The sequence below is a fragment of the Electrophorus electricus genome, chromosome 13 (assembly GCF_041902795.1).
Source record: "Electrophorus electricus isolate QZ-2024a chromosome 13, ASM4190279v1, whole genome shotgun sequence".
Lineage (NCBI taxonomy): Eukaryota > Metazoa > Chordata > Actinopteri > Gymnotiformes > Gymnotidae > Electrophorus > Electrophorus electricus.
The window spans coordinates 12590469-12612500 of NC_137509.1; the positions used below are offsets into that span (position 1 = coordinate 12590469).

Genomic DNA, 22032 nt, shown 5'->3' on the forward strand with positions numbered 1-22032 from the left:
CACAAAAGCTGAGCGATGTCTTTGTCACATCATTTTGTGTCATAACACAAATGAAAGGAAAAGGAAGATTAACTTCAATCTAGGGTGTGCATGAAGGAATTAGTTTCAAAGGAGCTTGCACAGCCCCAGAGCTATTGTTCATGAGAGTTGACCACTGAGGAATTTCCTTTTTAGTTCCAAAAGTTAATTAACCTCACCACTATGGAATGCATCTCTTCCAATCTTCTGCTAAAAATAACAAAAATTGATCAGTGGCTTTGTGGATGTTCCTGGAACTCTACACAAGTCCATTCACTATTTGCTTGCCCTTTAACTGTACATGGTAAATGCGCTTAAAACATACACTGACATGCAAACTCAGGCATCGTACCTGAAACAGCTTTAGTTGGAAAGCCATACCGACTATCAGGCCAACATTTGACAATACATTTAACATGAAATAGTTACCGGACTAAAAGCATTAGTGACTAACACATGGTTGACTGTTTTCACATTAATCTGGCTTAGAAAAACACAGAGGCCTGACCAACATACTGAGCAGTTGCTGCACAAAACCATACTGACAGGTGACCCACAGCTGATATCAACTGTTTTATTGAATTCAAAGCTTTTTTAACAGAATAAACAAGGACTTGTCTACTCAGTTACATATCAGTAAAAGTTCACAATGTCTATAAGGAATGTCAACATCCACATGAACGATCATGCATGAAGATGGCCGATGACTGGATGCCCGTTGAGCATTCGCTCCCGACTGAACCGATCCTTCGCGTCGACACTGACCACAATATTTTATCGAAGGTGACCAAAAAAAAAAAAAAAAAAAAAAAAAAAGTTGTGGGAGCAACAGAGAAAACAACATTTTATAAAAATAATCTTAACATTAAACTGAAACAGAAAAGAAAAAAAATATATATATAAATGGCAACCTAATGTTGGAAGGATGAGAATGTACAACTTCCAGAGTTCAGAAAAGAAACCCCCCAGTGAGCTGAGGGTGTCCTTTTCATACTGTCCTTAAGCCGACCAGGGCGTTTAGTATTGAGAGTATTCCTTGGTTTGGAGTTTTGCGATAATGCGCTCCAGCTGCCTCTTGGCTTCACACTGTGGGAAGTTGCTCATCTCATAGTACTGTGGAGCGATTTTAACCAGCCTGGAAGAAATAAGAGGGACATACAAGGACTCAAGTCACATCTGTTCCATTAAACATATTTTTGGCTTTTCTTCCTAACTTATCGCCGTTTTCCTTCTAAAAGGTTTGTATACTGTTCATCACCGTCGACCAATATCCACAGTACTGGAAATAACTAAACAACAAGTATAATCTAAGTAAACTATACTAGCACATGCATGTTAAATGTCAGATCAGCTTCAATACCGGGCAAGTATTACTCATGCAACTCCAGTCCTTCACACAGAGTAAGCGAAAAACAAACGTACACTGCACAAAAACACATGGCCTGTATTTGCACAAAGGCACAGAAGCGCAAGGTGGAGATTTTTAGCTTACCATTCAGGTTTGATGTCAGTGCAGGTGCGGATGTAGTTCTTGGTGGTCAGCACAAACTCGTTGTAGAGCACCCACTCAGGCTTATGGTCCAGCACAGTGGAGGGATGCAGCTGGACCACCTGGTTGTCCTTCACCGTCAAATAGTGTCCTGTACGCTCCAGGTGGGCCACCTGATAACACCCCCACACGCAAATTAGCAAATAAATCTCTCACACACACGCACACTTTGTTTCTCCAACCACTTAAACATGCGGCGTACGAACGTGGAGATTAACTTGGGCAATCAGTCTTAATAAAATCCCACAGCAAACAGAGACGGCAACAGCGGAACCCTGCTGTAATTCGTACACGAAGGTGCAAATTTGTCTCGCCAGTAAAGGTTAATGTTGACAAATATTTTGATATTGGACTAATTCAACTAGTAAGGTCGCTTGTTTTGGGCGACCCCAGAAACGGCATTTCTTTTCACCGAGCTGGCCAGAATTGGGCTTGAATCATCATGTACGTAAACGGTCACTCTTTGGACAAGAGCTGTCCGTTACAATGGCAAACTTGAGTGACGGGGCTCGCATGAGGGTTTAAAAAGGTAATAATTATGAGCAAAAAGTCCTCAACTTGGGAAAAATGGGCATAAAGTATAAAATCATGCATCGTCATAGTATAAATGTATGCTCAATAATTATTTACCAATTAACCCTACTAAGCTGACAGCCACACTCCTCGGTGACCATGCCTTGGCAACTCTTTCACAGGTTCCTTTGAGCAAATACATACTATTTAGGCTTTTATGCTATTTCACTATTCAGAGTGAATGCGCCTCCGTTTATTGAGACCCTTAAGGCCATAGTAGCACGGCTCTACATTCATGTGTCAACAGGTTACCTTCAAGCCACCGAATAGAAAAAGAAAAGAAAAGTCACCACCACCACCCTGCCTTATTTCCACATTATTCCAGCGGCACTCTGACGGAACCCTACCAGCATCGTCAGCATCCTCTGAGTAAGAGCACTGTTCGGCCAGCTAACTCAGGGCCTGCAGTGCCTCTCACCATTAAAGCCCTTCCAAATCAGGCATCAACTACGGAAGCAGCAAAGACAGACCGGCGCTGCCCGTCCAATCCCTGTTAGGCACGCGGCTGAACACCCCCCCCGCGGACCTGCTCCCACCTGCATGAAGAAGCCAGTGACGAGGGCGCGGCGGATGTTGATGTAGTAGTCGCGGCTGGTGAACTCCGTGCTGCGGCGCGGCAGGTTGAAGCGGTCCATGATGCGCGACAGCTGCTGCCGCACGTTATCGGCCGACATTAGCGAGCGATAGTTCACAAAGTTGTCGTAGCACCACTGCACCGACTCGTGGTCTGCAAGGGAAGCGCAGGCGAGGGGGAGGAGAAAGGGAGCGTTTCACGTGAGTGTTTTCCAACGCGGGTCTTTCTGAAGTGGCCTAAAAGATCTGAAGCATTGTTGTCAAAATAATGTGTTATCTGACAAACACATCTAGTTTTTTCCATAAAGCAATTATTTAAAACAGACAGTCTCCCGAGATATGGCTCTTTGCTTGAGAACATTAATTAATTTATCAATCTATCATGGTGACAGCAACAAAGTGAACATGATTAATTAACACGAGAAAACTAAGGAAACTGGGTGACATTACACCCATACTGCATGCATAGGGTTTCACTGAACAATAGGATTTAGTGAAAACGTCAAGGCATGCGTGTGTGCACGTGTGAGAAGTACTTACTCTGTTTGAAGGCATGGTAAACATTGAGCAGGGTGAGGTGGTCCCCATCGATGTGGGCGAACCTCATCTTGGCCTCGTCGGCCGCCTTCTTGGCCTCGGTGGGGCGTACGAAGCACTGCGGGACTAAACAAGGTTGGTATGGGCCCCAACACAGCCGCCCATACGGATGAGTCAAGCGTTCACCCAAACAGGACACAAGGCCTAGTTCAGAGGCTAGAGCACGGCACAGGGTATGCTACACCAAGAGGAGGGGAGGGGTGGGGGTACGCGCAGCCTTCCGTTTGCCTTTAGCGCGGGGTCGATCCAAGGGGGCGCACTGGGGCAGTAAGGTACATCTTCCTTCGGCTCAGGAGCCGTCCCAATCGGTGCCAGCTAGCAGGAGGGGGCGCCGATTTCGACAAAGACTAGACTGAATCGATTGAACTTCGTCTCTTCCAGTATAGTCAGCAAGGGGTGTGCCCAGAGACCTCCTTAAATTAGGCATAATCTCCTACAATGATTTAATTAAATAGACAAATCTTAAGTGCTTATTTGGATAAGTCATCGAGTTATGCTCAGACGGGCGCGCTGACTGTTCGTATAACGCTGGCATACCCGCGGCCCGCAATGCTGGCCGAGCGACAGAGTGGGTCTCACCTGAAGACTTTTCTTCCGGTTCCGCCCTTACTCCCCCCACCCCACCCCCAACCCCTCCACTTAACACACTGAATTCACCTCCACAGGCTTGTCCGGACATGCTCACCGCGCAGCTACTGCAGCTTCGCAGAGATCAACTGGCACTGTTTGCAAGCAGTTCTTTTAACTGGATTCAGAGGGCTGACCACATGGACCAGCAGGGCACATGTGCCCATGCTTGCATTCAGAGGTTTTAAAATCATCGTTATTGCATTCAAGAGGCAAATGTCTACGGTTTCGTTTAGAAACCAGTCTCTGGTACGGAGACTACGGACTGCAGCTGGCCGCAAAAGGGCTCCGCTGCTAAGCCTCTTCCAAACATCAGCACGCCACAGGGCTCACGCAGTGTACATTTACGATTTACGTTCGGTTGTCCGAAAGAGATGGAGGCCACAAAGCCACGAGGTGTTGCAGCCACCGCGTCAAACGCACATCCACACCTACTGCGCGCTACGGCAAACCGGGCAGCGGTGGTGCGTGCGCATTACCTGATAGCATGGCCGTGATGGAGAGCACCTCGTTGGAGCAGTTGAAGTCGCAACTGGCAATGACCATCTTGGCCAGCTGTGGGTCCAGGGGGAACTCGGCCATCATGGAGCCCAGCTCCGTCAGGTCTCCGTCGTCGTTCAGCGCTGCCAGGTAATTTAACAGCTCCAGAGCTCGCATCAGGGTCTCAGGAGCTGGGGAGGTGGAGGAAATGTACAAGACACCACCACCTTGGTCAGTTTTAAGAACAGAGATAAAATAAACTGGGAGAAACCAGAACGAAGCTTCTTGACTTTTCTGGCAAGCAGCAGCAACATCCGAACCTGACCAGTAAAACACAATTAGGAGGGGAACCCTGCAGTTAATGCATCAACACGGGTCACACGTTGCTTGAGCGGGCCGTGCTCTCATGCACACGCGCCACAAAATTCAATTATTGACCTTTGGCTGCGGAGAGGCAGGGCCTAACAACCGGCTGCATGTTAAGTGAAAATTAGCTTCGCCTTGGGCTTTGAGGGGGCTACTCAACAAGCGAGCCCCCCACCCTTCAATCAGCCAAGAAAAACCTGGGTTTCACCGAGGGCGGGCGGTGTTAGTTGGGTACGAAGGTGTTGTATTGATCGCGTGTATCCGGTGTGCCCACTCTGCCCTGCCGCGTACCTGGCGACGATGTGGCGCGTGCTGGCTCGAGTCGCACTTCGGGACAAAACTCGAGGGTAGGAAGGCGTGCAATGAAGCCGGCTGGAAAACGTAATCTATGCCACACGCCCTCGTCGGCAACGCGCTACTGACTGCTACAGCGCAGGAGGCGCGGCTATGTTAAACCGAGGCCGAGAGAGAGAGAGAGAGAGACAGACAAAAGTGCATTAAAGAAAGGGGCGAGCATTCAAATGTCACCAGGCAAACGGTTCGCGCCGACTTCATCTAGCAGTACAAAAATCCCACCGCTGTTTTCGATCCGGGCGGGCGCAGGCGTGCGCTCGGCTGCCAAGGGGAACCCATCGTTTCACCGAACAAAAAAAAACGGTGCCAGCGGACTGGCAAACACCGTCTGCGGGATGAAATGAAAGAGGCGCTGGGACTTGTGCATTTAGGACTTCCGTTGGAGGTGGACTTCGATTTCAATAGAAACACAATAATACACCCATGCAGCTGACCTTCACAGGCTGAGCACCACTGAGAGAAAACTTATCAGAGGCTCACCAGAGGGAGGGGAGCGGACGCAGGAGAAAGTGCTGCTGCACTTTACTTTCTAAGAGGAGGCCAGCATGACTGACTCGATTTCAATATGTTCAAATGCAATCCAAAATGTTGGCAGGAAGTGGTTTCGGAGTGTTTGTAATGGTTTTTTTTTTTGGGGGGGGGGCTTTCCGTACCTGGTGGGTCCATGAAGTCAAAGTGCACCAGGTCATCGATACCTAGCTTCTTCAGCTGTAACACCACAGAGCCCAAGTTGGACCTCAGAATCTCAGGATACGTGTTATCCTGTCAGAAGAGAGAGAGATAAAGACTTAAAATACGACAATCACAATACAATACACAGAACAATCATCCTCCTTATAAGAACATCTGTTCACGTGGTCATTTGTCCAGACCCATCTGATTTTAGGTCAGATTTGTTCTTCATTAAAAAAAAAAAAACAAACAAACAAAAAAAAAACACACAACCAGCCCACCCACGTGCTAGTGGCATGATCAAAGACTTGAGATAAAGCAGTGTCAGGGCCATTAGGTCTTTACAATACGTTACGGGTTTAAAACTGACCGTCACAGACATCAAATGATAGGATTGCTATTTTTTCCACTGGGACCTTGATGTTCTCCCATCATTCATAAATTCACATAGCAAAAACCTCTGCAGTAGTTTTAGTACTAAGAGGATATGCTACGCACTAAAACCAGCAAACCCATTCCTCCAGGAGCAGTATAACCACCAAATGGAAACGGTGCCATCAGATACGCAAAGGCTGGTAAATCTTGTAGTAGTTTCAGCTCTTAATTATAACCATGCAACCTCATTTCCACACAAGCACAATGTTGTGCGTGGGTAGGCACTCATGGTATCTGTGTGGAGACACGCACTCGCACGTCCTCACCTGCATCTCTGTCTTGTATGCCTTCTCCGTGTACAGGCGGAAGCACTTCCCGGGGCGCGTCCGGCCAGCACGGCCTGCCCTCTGCTGGGCCGACGCTTTGCTGATGGCGGTCACCAGCAGCGACTCCACCCTGATGCGCGGGTTATACACCTGTGAGGAGGAGAACGGGGCGGGTGAGCACACCAGACGGATCGGCGGACAGTCGGGCTGGCGCGGCGGGGCCGTCGTTCAGGCGGCGCGCATGACAGGAGCAGTGGGGCTGGGGAAATGTCATCGGAATAACTAAGCAGCCGTCCGGCGGGGGCCGCTGTCAGGGCCCTGCCGCCGGGCTTATCTGGGGATTTCGCAGTCAAGAGAGGCAGATGATGGGCCCAGATTAGATGAGAAGTGGGCAGGGCTGGGAGCTAACCTTTTGCTTGGCAAAGCCAGGATCAATTACGAACACCACGCCGTCAATGGTCAGCGATGTCTCGGCGATGTTTGTGGACACCACGACCTGTGAAAGCAGAACACAGACGAGGCTTGGGTCAGGCAAGCAGCACGGCTGCGGTGAAAAACGCAACATTTGTTAGAAGCAACCTGGGTGTTGGTGGTCAGCTGCAGAACAAGATGGATGTAAACAGTGGATTTGATAAAAAAAAAAAAAATTACACACTTCACTCACTAGCAATAATTGGTGACTGTAGCCAATTACCGTTCACAAATGATAGACTGAGACAAGTCTGCCATGCTGCCTCACTCGCTACATCAACCTCTACACTTCCTGTATGCATATAATAATTTTTCAAGCAACCACGAGCATCCATATCGTCAGTGACGGGGCATTTTGGCAGAGAACAAAAAGTGCTATGTGATGGATGGCACTACAGCTTAAACGCAAGAACAACAAAGCAAAGCACTACAGAGCACAGGGGTGCCCTCACATCTACAAGTGTTGTTGAAACGGGGGGGGGGGGGGGGGGGTAAGGCCCCAAAAACAAGTACCGACACTCACCCCACAGAACACGTATACATTCAAAACACCGCACATGGACTCAGGAACCATAGCACATTTTATGCATATACGCACATACGCAAATACACTATTGGAAAGCCTCACCTTGCAGAGACCTCCTGGAACACATATCTTACAGGTGCATCTTACATCATACAGCCCATACATCTACAGATCTTTTGGCCTGCTTCCATACGCAGTAGGTAACCCTCGGGCATTCATCACCACCCAGATTCTGACCACAGAACCACTGCTGACCGGATATGGGAGAACAGTCTCACCGCAGCAGTCACTCGGGCATGGTGGTGCTACCGTGGTGGCCGATGTGCTGGTACAGGTGTGTCAAGCAGGCGACCTCTGTGTTGCTGGGGTTTTCACACCTGTAAATTGACTGCTGGGTTGAGAGTCCAAAATGTCCAGTCAGCGCCACCGGTCCTGTGGTCCGACAATGACCACTGACCAAGACAGGAGAATGGCTATCAAGTTGTGCATGGCAACATATGAAGACTAGTCTGCACACCCACCAGGGGTTTGTAATAAATAAGCACTTCAGATCAAGTGTGTCGTGATTGTATTTGTGCAGGGGGGACATGGGGCGGGGCATTCCCTCCAGCTGGTGCTGCCAGTCTCCCACCGATCTCCAATATTCATACCACATCGATCTGCCTCGCTCGCTCGGGTCGAGCGGCGGCTGGAGACCACTGCAGCCTTTGAAGCGCCGCGGCGACAAAGCTTCTGTTCCTTGTGGGAAGGGGAGGGGGGCCTCCAAGCACAGGCCAGAGGTGGTGGGGATCTGAGCGGTAAACTTGAGCCTGAGAGAAAAGCGCTGTTACGTCAGACAAATATAGCAGTGCAGAGGTAGATGATTCACCCGCCCCGAGGATCTTCGCCACTCGCGCGCGCATCATGATGCAGCAAAAGAAAGGAGGGCAAATTAAAGTCCGTCACTGCATGGCGGAGGGGGGCTTCTGCGCTCCAAAAACAGTCACGTACCTCGTTAAATAAGGGTGGGAAGGGGAAGGATGATTTGAAGAGACCGGTTGGAGGCATGAAAGGCTGCAGATCTTAATGCGAAGCTAAACGCTGCTTCGTTTTCCTGGCGATTGCGGGAGAGCTGCGTGGCAGAGCCTGGAAGCGGGGCGGAGGGTTCGAGGGATCAGTTGTCGGGTTCGCACACAGCTGATCAAAGCATCTGAGCTGGGGGGGGGGGGGCGGCGACACGACATTTCTTTTCTCGCACGTTAAAAGGGAGCATACAGGCACAAGGAAAAGACTGGAGGAGCGGGGGGTTGGGGTGGGGGGGTAGGCGCGGTTGGGCTGGGAAGACGGGGTAGCGCAAGGACGCCCGCGCAGAGCGTTCACCCCCCCAGATCCTTTTCCATTACAATTATCCCCTAAAGCAAGCCCGTCTATGAGAAATGACAGGTGAATGGGGGCAGAGACAACAAAAGAGTCACATCACCCTATGGGTCTCTCCGTCGGCGTTTACACAAACACGGGGGAGGGGACAGAGGCGAGCAGAGAAGGAGGAGGAGGAGGAGAGTGGCAGCTCCTGGCATGTAAGCTCCACCCCGCTGGTGGATGCTGCCGTTATGCAAAAGGGGCCGTCAGACTGCGAGAAGTGCCGTCGCACGACACACTGCGGCATACGTCGCTTGGACTCGGCGCGCAAATCTGGCCTAGCGAAAGGGTGGAGTCCAGGGCACTTATGAACCTGGCACACACAACGAAGAGCACGAACTTTTTGTCTGCTCAGAAATCTGCAGCGATGCAAAAAAAAGAAAAAAAAAAGAAAAAAAAAAAAACTTGTTTAAAGTCACACTTCCTAAGTTCTGGACCTATTTTTGAGTTTGGCCTTGGCTAGTGGTGCAGACAAAGAAGTGCTTACACCGAGGACAAGCTGGCCATCTCAGGAATTCAGTCTTCTCTGCCGGGTGAAGGCCTAAGCCTTCGAGATGTTTAAATCCTACCTTTTAAGAGTGGATTTCACTCCAGCCAGAGAACGTCTGACTTTTCAGTTATTAATGCACCCATCTCCTACACCCAGCCCATCCCAAACCGATGCAGCCTTGACCTCATGTAATTCAGCTACTGAAAAGAATCATCTGGCTATATATTCATGGAGAGGCTGGCCGAGCTCGCTGAGGGGGGAGGAAAACAAAAAAAAAGAAAAAAAAAGAAAAAAAAAAGAAAAAGGCCCATCTGGCCACCGGAGGCAGTGGACCATGACCTGAGGCAACAGAGCGCACTCAGCACGGACCGCCCAATGACAGAAGGTTCTGGAGCATTCCGTCGGCTGGACAGGAGAAAAGCCTGGCGATGTTCATGATTGTTTTACAGTCTTTGAAGACCATCTGGAAAGCACGCACCTTAAAATATTCCAGGGGGGGGAATCATGGAAATTACCTAAAGGTGGGTGCATCGGCTCAAATTGCATGGCAAAGGCACTGAATGCATTACACCTCCAGAGCCACACTTATTGACCCATAAGGTCTAGAGAAATTGCATCTTCACAGATTCAATGATCCACATGCAAAAGGTCCGGAACAAATGTCCCTGGCTGAGTGCAGGAGGCCAGGAAGGGCAATAGCTCACCTGAATGAGTCCAATCGAAATTTCCCAAAAATCCTCCAGACCAGCTCCTGTGCCGCCCTGCCCCCACCCCACCCAGCCACATGAAAAGCACTTTAAGACAAAGTAATTTGGTGACACCAGGTCCATTTTCACCCAGAAAGCAGGAATCCCAGAGCGCTAGGGAGCAGGCAGGAACCAAACTGGGAGGCAGAGCCATAAATTAAAAGGAGATTAAAATCAGGAAGCTCTCAAAAGACAAATAACAGAGAGCTCAAGCAGATGCCTTAAAAGGTGAGACTCCAGGACTTCCAGTGACTTTTCATGCATGTGGCTCAACACAAATGCCCCACCTGCCCGTCTCCCACCGGCCCAATACACTGGCTCCATTCCCTACCTGAATGGTACATAAACAATCTTGAATGTAATGACAAGGAATCTTAACCTTAACAGGACCTGAGCACATTAGATCACAGCATGGAGGTTTCAACGTGTCTAAGCCTGTTGTGGCTACTCCTTGCATCACCACTTGTTTTCCGTATGAATAAACAGCTGTATACATTTACGCCTCCTTCCGAGGTCACGCAGCCACTGCACTTTAAGGGGAGTCACTGTTCAGCCGTAACACAAACCACCACGACACCCTTCCGCTGCTACTGTTCAACACGTGGACGCATTTCACGAGACCTCAACGTGAGGCATTACAACGAGGAACAGGCGACATTGCCTCCATGAGTGATCTTCATGCTAGCCATCACACTAGCAATACTTAACCCGAAGCAAGAGAAACCAGCACAGAGATTTTGGTGGGTCTAAATTTAGGGTTACCGACTGATGGAAATGAAATAAAGAGATACCTACATACATAAATGTTTCAGCATTGCAGTGTTATCCTTATAGCGAATAAAACTGTTTCAAATGTATATAAGCAATATTGCCAGATCAATACATTTCAAGCTTATTATAGGATGACATACATAAATGTGCTCATATATTTTTAAGAGTCTCGATATTAAATTGCTTAAGTGGGAGTACATGTGGGGTAGGCCCCTGACAAAAACACCAGTCCTCTGCTTCATCAGTTATATTTTGGTGGTCGCCCCTCGCACCACTGAGAAAACAGCCTGCTCATAATCACATATACATTGGGGGGAGCTCCCATCAATTGCATTGATTGTGTTTTGGCTCCATAAGGAAAACCAGTCAAAAATAGCCATGGCTGGCTCCAATCTGTCTGTGCCAGCACTGAACTAAACAGCCTATTCACCACTAATATCATTACAGCATCATAGCAGCAAGTTACTTCAGGGTTATTAACCATTAAGAGGAGCAGAGACTCTGCCAAACTGGAGCCATCCTTCACCAGCGTCGCTGGGGAAAGTGCCACACTGACGAATTAAACCCGATTTAGCGCTGCAGCCGTGCTGCTCGTACTGGGCTAAAGAGCGCTACCGTGATGATCGCAAATACGCGGCTGGGCTTGGAGGCGACAGATAACTTGATGTTTGAAATCAGCATGTGTGGCAGGCACCCTTGTCTCTGTCCTTTAACTCCCCAATTACCTTTCCTTACACTTCAGTTGGTGACATTTCCCCAGACCCCCCCCCCCATATAATACCACCTTTCTAATAGTCACAAAAGTTCACATGCGGCGGCTTGGAATTGCCTTCGATGGTGATCGAGGCCGAGAGATTTGGGCATTGCTGCATGAAGCAGTGCCACAAAAATCGCCTTGTGGCACCACGGCCTGTCCGGTTCCCCATGTAACAGACAATATTTACACCCTGTCCATCGAGCTCACCAAAGGGGGGGGGGGGGGGGGCTCATTTGCATTGTGGGTAATGCATGCCAGAGGGTCTGACAAGATGACATTTTAACAAGGTAATTTGAACTCATCTCTATGCAACTGCAGTCACCCGGGGACGGACAAGGTGGGATGCAGAAAAATAATACCCGCACACCATGAGGCTGGTCAGACTCCAAAAAAAGAGGGAAAGAGAAAAAGAAAGAAATCACCAGGGCGTAGGTGGAGCTGCTGTCATTTCAAAGCCCGACTTGAGGACCCGAGGCTGAGCATGGCTTACGACTGAGTGAATTCCACAACACAAGCCCTCCCCACTACTGCCCAACATTTTATTGGCAGGGGGTCCACTCCCCTTCCTTCTCAGTCAGGAGGTAGACAGTTGGGATCCCACGGGCCCCAGTGAGAGCATGTGTGTGTGTTTCAAGTCAACATTCCTTTGAACAGCCTGACCAAACACTGGCTTTGAACTTTTAAAGCAGCCAGGACCCTGGCTTAAAGTGGCAAGATCACACCCACGCAAATTCCTGTGTTCCTGTGCCTCTTTAAACCCTGAAGTGGCCGGGAGAGATGAAATGATGACCCAATGCTGGACGTGTGTCGGAGGGGGGGGGGTCCTTAGGCGGAGCCCACCATAGCCACACCATCACAAGAAAGAACAGCCATAGCGGAATGAATGCCGCTGCTACATGCTGGAGCCGGGACCAGGAGGAATGTTCGGAGCAGAGGAGATGGCGGCACGGACCACACTTCTATAAGCTCCATAATATCTGGGGGGGGGGCTGGGGGAAGAAGACGTCTGCAAATTTATAGGCAATTATTAAACTCGCATTCTATTAGGTCTTTGGCTGGCAGTAGTGAAGTCCAGGTGGGTCCACTCTGTAGCCTGCAGGAGCAAGAGGGAGCAGGACGACATACGGAGGGCAGGAGACGCTTACTGTCCACACCATCGCCATAAAACCGACATCTTCCCGACAAATATGGGCCGAGGAAGCGGACCAAACGGGTGGGAGAGGACACGGGGGGGGCCATGAAAGCCATTGACTGCACTAATCCATCCAGTGGTGAAGAAATCACGAGCGAGACTCTGCCTGTAATTTAGGTACGGGGAGTGTGTGCGGACAAAGGCAGCATATGTCGTGAGTCGCTGCTGCACCGATGCTTGGGGAGTGGGTTGATGGGAGAAAGAATTCCAAAGCTGCCCGCCACCCACTGTCCTGCCCATTCCTGTCGCGTCAGCTCGTATTCCACCACCACCACCGACCATCACCACCACCACCACCCACCTCCACCCACGAATGTGAGGGCTGGCGCCTGCCTACCTTCCTGCCGATGGCACCGCTGGGCTTCCGGGGCGGCGGCGGTTCGAAGATCCTCTGCTGCTGCTGGGGCGGGAGCGTGGAGTAAAGCGGGATGATCTTTATGTCCCCCACCTCAGGGCCCAGGTCATCAATCTCCCGCTTGATTCGCTTGCAGGCCTCGTCGATCTCCTGCAAAGGCAGAGAGGGCCGCAGTTTAGCGCGCGGCCGGCGGACGAGTTGCGCGTTGTTGGTCATAAAAGCGCAGTAATAACGGCAATAAATAAACCACAGGCCTGCCTTTAGCGTGACAGCAGCATCATATGTCCTTGCTCATTAAGTTTCCCCAGCGCCATGTCCTGTTTGGCCCAGTTACACGGGCCAGCGGCCGATTTCTGGATCAGTCCCCCACTAATCTTGACTTCAGCCTTCCCATGCAAATCACATTAAGTGTCCCTGTACCCCGTCCTACGGGCGCTGGAGAAGCCCCGGCGCCCCACGTCCAACTGTGACGCGGCTGGGAAAATTGAACCCGCGAGAGCCTCTCGGGCGCCTTCCGCCAGCATGGTGGATCGTTACTCCAGGTGGCAGTGTAACGGGGGCAACGCGAAATGAACGCCGAGCTGAGGCGTAACCAGAAGCAAAATCACAAAGGATCAGTTAAGTGTGGCTGAACACCACAAACGTGGTGGGGCTTGCACACAGGGGACACGCACCTCACCAACCACTGCCAAAATATATGACAGTTGACACAGGGAATTAGACATACAACAGGGCTAAGCAGCGCTTAGTGCTTATAAAGCACCGCAGTTGCATTTCCAGCGCGTATAAAACAGCGGCATGGGCGGGGAGGCGCGACCAGACAGCGCTGCGCTTGGTAATATCAGTACAAATTAATTTATGTGCTACTGCAGGTAAATGGGGGGGGGTGGGCAACAATATTAATAACCGCCGAGTCCAAACAGATCAGCTCTGTTGAAACGCACAAGTGGGAAACGCACTCTTAATGATCGGTCAGCCATTTGCAATGCAGCAGTGTCCAATCCCAATTTCGCATATCCATTCCCAATCATTAGGGCATCTCAGTTCAAGCAAAAATATAGTTTTAGACATAAAGAAAGACATGACCTTATAAGGTATTAAAAAGCTCATTTTCTTCTAGCTGGAGCACCGCCTTATGATAATGCAAAGAACATTGCCACTGGGTGAAGACTATTGCCTATGCACTAGCACCATCCACAGGATAAAGCTTGCAGTGCACTCAATTCCACCCGACCAAACGGCAGTCATGTGCCCGAAAAATGGCCGAACACAAACTTCTGCTCAGGTTCCCACTGCAGCAGACTGTGGCGGCGGTTTAATACCGCCGTGGCGAATTATGGGGATCTATGTTGTAATATTACACAAAGACTACCCTGCCACAATAGGGCCATTCACCTCCCTTGCGCTGAAAGATAGGGGCCGAGGAGTCATTTCTGAGGATTACGTGAAAGAAGCCGGGAATAATTATTCATTCATGTTGGGTGGCATATTAAAAAAGGTGCTCGCCATCTGAACGGCCCGGGCTTGCGCGTGTGCAGCCGGTGTGGCCGGGCCACATGCACATGGCCACTCCGGAGGGGACGGCGCGCGCGCACATGCGTTGACGCCAGCAGCTATGTGCCTCTTAATCAAAGCCCTGCCACAACTGGAGCGGGACAGGGTAAATGCGAATGGATTGATCAAATTAACAGATGTATTAATAGCCCGTCAGCCCTCTAGATGCGGCAGCTGTCAGGAGGGCCAGCCTCCGCGCTGCCAAAGCACTAGCGGGGGGTTAGGATGGGAGCCCATGCCCAGGCGAGAGTGCCTGCACCTGGGGCAGGGCGCCAGCGCTGGAGGGCCCGCCCACCCGCTTCACGCAGCGGCCTCTGTGCACCATTCTCCAAACACTCTTTTTAATCTACATACTACAGATGCAAATGAGCTGGAACAGATGCATGCGCGAGGAATAATCTTCAGCTGGTCAGGGAGCGGTATGAGCCGCTGCAGTTGTTCAAATAACAATTTCATCTTGCAGGAGCTTGTTTAAGATGCAGCAAATAGATAAACACATCTGGCATAAATACAGCAGCATCGCAATCCCTTCATAAGAAAGTATCTCAAACTTTAAATAATTAAAAGGTCTCAAGACACAGGAAGTGGTGATTTTTAAATTTTTTTTTAAATACTACACAAATATTAAGCAGCACAAATATAAACCTGGAAAAATACGCCACAGCCGAGAGCTGGAACCAAGACTCTCGCCTACTAAACCGCAATGCGTAAAGATTCAAATCCAAACGCCAAACGTTAACCAAGCCAATTTAAACTAGACCACTTACGTGGTTAGAAAGGAGGGGGGTTTCTGGGTGGATAAACTACAGCTCCATTATCGGTGGCCATTAAAGATTCACAAGAACCCACAGGCGCAGTGAGGGTGGCCATGTGAACAGACCCAGCACCCTCCGACTCCATCCCTAATTAAAAGCATGTTAACAAGTGAACGAGGGTGATGCTGTAGCCACTGCCCAGCTTCTCTGAGAGAGAGAGAGAGAGAGAGAGAGAGAGAGAGAGAGAGAGAGAGAGACAGACACACACCGTACCCTCAAGACTTATAGCACAGGACGTGAACACTCTCAAACAAACTCATACTAAACCAACATATTTGATACAACCAGCATGAATGTAAATATTTATCATTGGACTGAAAGTCACTGCCCAAATAGTACTTTATTTAGTAATGCAAAAGCATGACAATAAATTCACTCATTTTTGGTCTCGTTTTCTTTCGAGCTAGTGAAATGCATGCTCAGTTAAGCCTGGGTTACTGATTTGGCCAGTCAAAACCATCCCACTTCAGGGCCCTGAACTCGTGTGTCCTCCAGTGTGCATCAGTGTCCTAGTGCAAGGTGAAGCCCCATTCAGAGAACTGTAGTTATTTGGCTGCATCTGAAGAGTTAAGATGCTTCTGAACACGTAAATGAGACACCAAGCTGGCCTTTCTGGTCTTAAGGCTTGCCAGTGGTTTAGCATCTCATGGTAAACCCTTTGAAAATGTGTTGCTGTATGCCTGTGCATTGTTTTTTTTTTTCAGATCTGAAAATACATAGTTGTTATTGACCTGTTTTACTTTATGACCTATTCTCACAGCATAGCCAACAGCTGATGTGGCTATTGTTCTGGTGATGACACAGATGGACTTATCCTCGTTTTACCGGACTGGTATATCCAGCATTACGGACATATCTTTCAATACGAAGAAGCAAAGCAAACAACATCAGACACTACAAGCCAATGCCAGAACTAGAAGCACCACCAGTCAGTCATGCTCTTTATTCATAGCAGCCAAACTTTCAATTAATTATGGTCCATTGATATGGGGACACTGTACAGAAAGGGTGTGACTCCTATGTTCGATTTGGGTATGTGTATGTTTACTGGAGTTGCTATTCTTTATAGCCACTGTTTCTCAACCACCATGCAAAAAGACAAAAACTGTCTGTCCAATTACTCACAGACTACACCATATAGAAGAATGAATACATGCAGCTCTCTCCCTCGCTCGCTCTCTCTCTCTCACACACACACTGCTGAGCCTTCATCTGTGACCATATTTATCATTCTGGGCAGGAACCTAACCCCCCTCCCCACTTCCAGTTGGGTGGGCACCAGTTGCAAGAAAGGGAAAATAACAAATGACTTAATTTCAGGGCTGAATCTGGGTCACACTCTGCCATCACACCCAAGCCCTTTACTCAAGCCCCAAACCCAGCTGCGGCCACTGCTGTTATCAATCTAAGCATTGATCTGCTCACCTCTGTGGGATGTGGGACTGTGCTGAAGGTGAATTTGCTAAAAATCTTTTTAAATGTTTGTGCTTGCGAGTCATTTTTAATGCTCTTAGGTGATTAAAAGGGGTTTGACTAAAGCGACGCAACAAGTGAAATTCATTTAAGCGGAATCTTGATGACCTGACAGGTGCTTCACAACCATTCCCTAGACATCTTTAAACCTTTCATTCTGAGGGATTTATGGCACCAGATCAAGCCAAAATGCATTGTTGTAGCTTTCGTAGCGTTTAATCACGACTTTGAGCTGCTTCTGTATGCCGCATAACTCGCACATCATCAGCTGAGGTTTTAGTCGGCAAATTCATTGACGCTGCGCACCGTGCGAGCTCTATGGTACCAGACACCATCGGTCAAGCCTGCCCTTACCTCCTGCCCTGTGAGGAAGAGCAGAACGTCACCCTCATCCTCCTCGCACATGTGGATCTGGATGACCGTCCGGATGGCCGCCTCCAGGTAGTCGCGCTCCGGCTCCGGCGTGTAGAAGATCTCCACGGGGTGCGTTCGGCCAGGGATGGTGAGCAGGGGGCAGCTGTCGAAGTAAATCTGGAACTTCCCAGCGTCCAGTGTGGCGCTCATGACTATAACCTGCGGCGGAGAAAGGTGGGGGCAGAGGGGGAGAATGATGGTGCAGCGGGTTTTTTTTTTTTTTTTACTTCCCGGTTCCGTGACGCGCTGTCCCTGGAGCCCACCCCATCCAAATGCATTAGGACTGTGACGGAGGAAAATAGAGCATGCTGCTTTCGGGGCGAGACGCTCCGTGGAGTGGGCCAGCACCTTTTGGCGCGGCGTGGCAGCGTAATTGCTCTTAATCAAGGCAAATTAAGCTTCAAATTCAGATGGGGACACTGAGGCCACTGGATCATTTGGAGTGACCTAGACCTCATTTAACAGTCTCTGAGCATGTGTATGACCTTTGATTCAATCCCAACAACAAGTAGTCATTATCCATCTGCTTTATGAGGATTGGGTCCGGCATATTCCGCACATAAAAAGCGAATGGCGTTGGGATGGGGCAACTAAGCAGAAAAACATGACTAGCCTCTCCTTGCTCCTTGGAATGTTTTGACTGCATAGGAGCAGGAGAGACTCATCATAAGGAAAGGGGGGGGGGGTGTTGTGTTTAAACAGAGAAAAGCAGCAGCAGGGCTGGGGACATGCTCACTAAAGTACACACGACTGCAGCTTTTAGAAAGGGCGGGGGGTTGTCAAGGCATGTGAATTTCAGGAACAATCCACACGTTTCCTGCTACAAAGCGCCACTAAAGCACAGGCAAGCAACTGACCCAGGCAAAGCGCCCCATTTTGGTCCGGCTTACTATCTCCAATCTACAAATGGATTAATTTGTCTTTAACATACCACACCTAACAGATCAGCTACAGCAAGATCCATCTATTCATTTTTGGTAATGTTCACTGAGATAAATATAATTGCTCTTAAGTTAATTAATTTGAATTCAATTAACTTTGCCAAGACTACTAAATAACAAATTCTCTAAGTACAATAAACCATTTGCATAAAAGAAGGAGAAGACAGAAGGTGAATAGAACAGTTCTATAGCACATAATGTCCGTGAGTGCGACACATCACCCCGTATCAGTCTCCTATGATGTGGAACGCCAGGAGAATCGCATATCAGCACTCGCCTGGTCAAAGCAGTTTCCAAGGAAATGACTTCCAATAATGTTACAGGGTTCAGGTGACATGATCACATTACAGCACCCCATTGGAAAATTGGACACTTTGCAGTCCCGCACTGAGCCAGACAAATGGAGCTGTGCCTTCCTGCCACTCCGACGGGAAGCATAATTGAGCTGAACTGTACAAACTGACAGTGACTGTGACACGTGGCGGCGGGGAGGGGGCCGTTTAAAGGGCCTGCACGCGCACCTTCAGGTCCATTCTCTGGCGGACGACTTCTTTAAGGACACCCATCAAAATGTCTGTGGCCAGTGTGCGCTCGTGAGCCTCGTCCAGGATGATGACTCCGTATCGTTCCAGCAGGGGGTCATTCATGGCCTCGCGGAGCAGCATACCATCGGTCATGTACCTGCGCATGCAAAGGCTTATTAGGCCTCTCCCGCAGAAGAGCCGCTGCGAAGCACTCGGCTCGCAGAGGACAGGAAACGCGCCGCGCCTGTATGCGGCTGAGCGCCGACTCACTTGAGGATGGTCTTTGCCGAGCTGCAGTCCTCAAATCTGATGGAGTAGCCCACTTCCTGGCCCAGCATGACGTCCATCTCGTCGGCCACCCTCTGGGCCACGCTCATGGCTGCCACTCTCCGCGGCTGAGTGCAGGCTACGCCCCGCTTGGGCCCTGGCAGAGACCGCACCATGTCCACGCACCACTGAGGGATCTGCAGGGACAACATGCAGAAGCCAGACAAAACACGATTGGTATGGACTTCGCATTTCAGCAGTTGGGTTGCATGAGCCTTAGTGTGGCAGTCGGAGGGAAAGGGAGGGAGGAAGGAAGAAAAAAAAAAAAAAGAAAAAAAAAAGAGAATGTCCATCCCTCCATCCCCCCCCCCAGCTGTGAAGATGAAATCAAGATACTCTGCTAGGGTTGCCATGTCAACTCACTAGGGCTCACACCTGGATTTTTAGATACCATTAAGACCTTCAAAGAGGTCTCAACTTAGAAAGTATTCTTTCACGGCAGGAATACAGCATACTGTGTACTTCCCTACCCATGTTGGTAAATCCAGTATTGGGATGATGGTCACCGCAAACCTGCAGACATGTTATGACCATGTTTCTGGAGTAATCATTTACAAACATGATGAAAATAATCCCTTTTACTTTGAGAGATTTTCCCCTGAAAAAGTTAAATCTGTCTGACCAGTCATTCAAGTTTAGTAGCAACAGATTAATAATGAACAGGTCAATTAAAGCAAGGCTCTGAAGCCCCAGTGATGTGCCTCATGTAACAGATATGAAATGTCTAAGAGAGAGCCCAATCTAATCAAACTAAAAGCACAGTGCTCAGTCCAGTGCATGTTGGGGTATATGCTACCAAAGCCCATCATCCTACCAGAGTTGGAAAAAAACTTTTGTCCACCTGTCACTGCAGCTGGTGGATTCCAAAATCCATCAGCCACTGCTTTTCAGGTTCTTCTTATAAGCAGCAGTGTATAAGCACATGTCAAAAATAGTACAAGATGTACCATGGTCAACCTCTTTAGTCCCAACCCTGCAGTGTACAGCCAAACCCTTCTACCAGTGGCTAGACAAAACCCACCAAGGTTCTGTTTGCCAGGTCTGTCCCAAACAGGTGGGGAGACAGAACGCAACCCCAGCAGCCAACTGCGTGCCTAACGAACCTGTGTGGTCTTCCCGGAGCCGGTCTCCCCCACCAGTACGAAGCTCTGGTTGCGGGTGATGATGTCGGTGAAGCGTTCCTTGTACTCCCAGACCGGCAGCAGCAGCCGCTTCTTGAGGATCTCGTAGTAGCGTGGCGTGTGCGGCAGGTTGGTGAAGGGGTTGACCTGCTGGTGCACGACCGCCTGCTTAAGCGGGGGCATGCCGCTGCCAGGCGCCATGCTGGAGTTCAGTATGGCGGCCTTGCTCTCCCGCTCGCGCTCCCTGTCGCGCTCCCGGTCCCGATCTCTGTCCCGGTCTTTCGACCGCTCATCCCGGTCTCTTTCGCGGTCTTTTCTGTGGGAGGGCGAGATCGAAAAGATGGGTTTGAATTAGGAGTGGCTGCAAATTAATGAGCTGCTTGGACCACCAGGAATGAAACTGGGTAAGGAGCTTTACGCTGCAGCAGCTGTGATCCCCGAGACCAGTTACACGGGTTGGCCAAGAGCTGTGTGCAGCATACATTAATGTAAGATTGTACACCACAAGGTACATCGTTCACTTTCTTCAGGTTAAACCACTGTGCTATAACACTGATGGGGAAGGGAGGGACAACACTACTCAAACTGCAATATTCAAAACAGATTACACAATGTATATAAAAATACTCAGCTGAGTGTCTTAAAAAGCCAACTTTTAGAACAAACCAAAACTTTGATCAGACCCACAGCTTGCTGCATACACAAAAAAGGAAGTTACATGGAAGTAATACAGCTGTGTATGTTGCATGATGTTTGTCTTTTCTACATCTGCAGCACACAGCCTCCTGTTTTTTTCCCTCGTTGGCGTCAGGCACTGTTGACACTTGAACAAAACGCACAGTTAAATAAATATGAGCAGCTAAAGATGTAATACACGCAATAAAAGCTGCTTTCACCCATCCTGGGTCTAAGGTCCTCTCGCTTCAATCTGCTGGTAAATGAAAACTGGTGAGATTAAAAAGAGCGCCAGTACACAAGACCGCTCCAAAAGGGCTCTACACGTATATGATCCCTTTAATCCAACTGCAATTTTGATGACAGAAATTAGTTACAGAAAAATTGAACTTGTCGGCCAATTTGGCGCAGGTCTACTCTAAGCAACGACGTGAAGCAGAATAAACTTGAGGCCATATCTTTACGTTGACACCAACTACACACCAGACTAGACTGGCTGGCTAGCAATAGCTAACGCCAATAACCTTCCAATTCAGTTTGGTAGTAGAGTTAGTTGGTCTGTGCGAAAGTACGTTCAGTTGCGGGTGAAACCAAAGTCCGTGGGGTGGTGGTATCTGCCGTTTCCGAAACAAAATGGCGGAAAAGTTAAAGTTGAAGATTTTAGGTCACCGGTTAGAAGGAAAATGACACAAATACGTGCGAGACTGGCTTTGGAATGCCAGTCAGCTAACAGTCCTCCTAACACACCGGCGGCGGCAAACATGAATCCCTTAGCTTATTAGCTAGGTAGCATCATAGCTTAAACTTTTGTGTTTCCGAGCAGCTAGAGAATGTATCTTGAGCAGCGCGGGCAGACCTAAAGAAGTTCTAACCAACAAATCGGGTTACACCCGAATTAATTGGCACTTCACCGTCAGTAAACTGTCTTGGACTGTAAAATCGCAGCTAAGCTAACGCTACCTCACCCAACAG

General features: G+C 49.2%; 1 protein-coding gene across 3 annotated transcripts in view; it reads right to left on the reverse strand.

Annotated features, from left to right (window-relative positions):
* Positions 1-578: 578 nt before the first annotated feature.
* Positions 579-22032, reverse strand: part of dhx15 (DEAH (Asp-Glu-Ala-His) box helicase 15) — a 22338-nt gene continuing 884 nt past the window's right edge. For 2 of the 3 annotated variants that reach the window (XM_035519738.2, XM_035519737.2), the window contains 13 exons: positions 20368-20701; positions 19208-19401; positions 18935-19094; positions 17413-17631; positions 13199-13366; positions 6920-7006; positions 6511-6660; positions 5791-5899; positions 4417-4608; positions 3254-3376; positions 2677-2867; positions 1511-1680; positions 579-1153 (listed from right to left, as the gene is read on the reverse strand). In XM_035519738.2, the coding sequence (XP_035375631.1) occupies positions 1036-1153; positions 1511-1680; positions 2677-2867; positions 3254-3376; positions 4417-4608; positions 5791-5899; positions 6511-6660; positions 6920-7006; positions 13199-13366; positions 17413-17631; positions 18935-19094; positions 19208-19401; positions 20368-20701 (2215 nt within the window). In that variant the 3' untranslated portion in view covers positions 579-1035. Of the gene's footprint in view, positions 1154-1510; positions 1681-2676; positions 2868-3253; positions 3377-4416; positions 4609-5790; positions 5900-6510; positions 6661-6919; positions 7007-13198; positions 13367-17412; positions 17632-18934; positions 19095-19207; positions 19402-20367; positions 20702-22032 lie in introns of those variants that run through there. The other variant, XR_014115868.1, reaches the window with a different exon arrangement.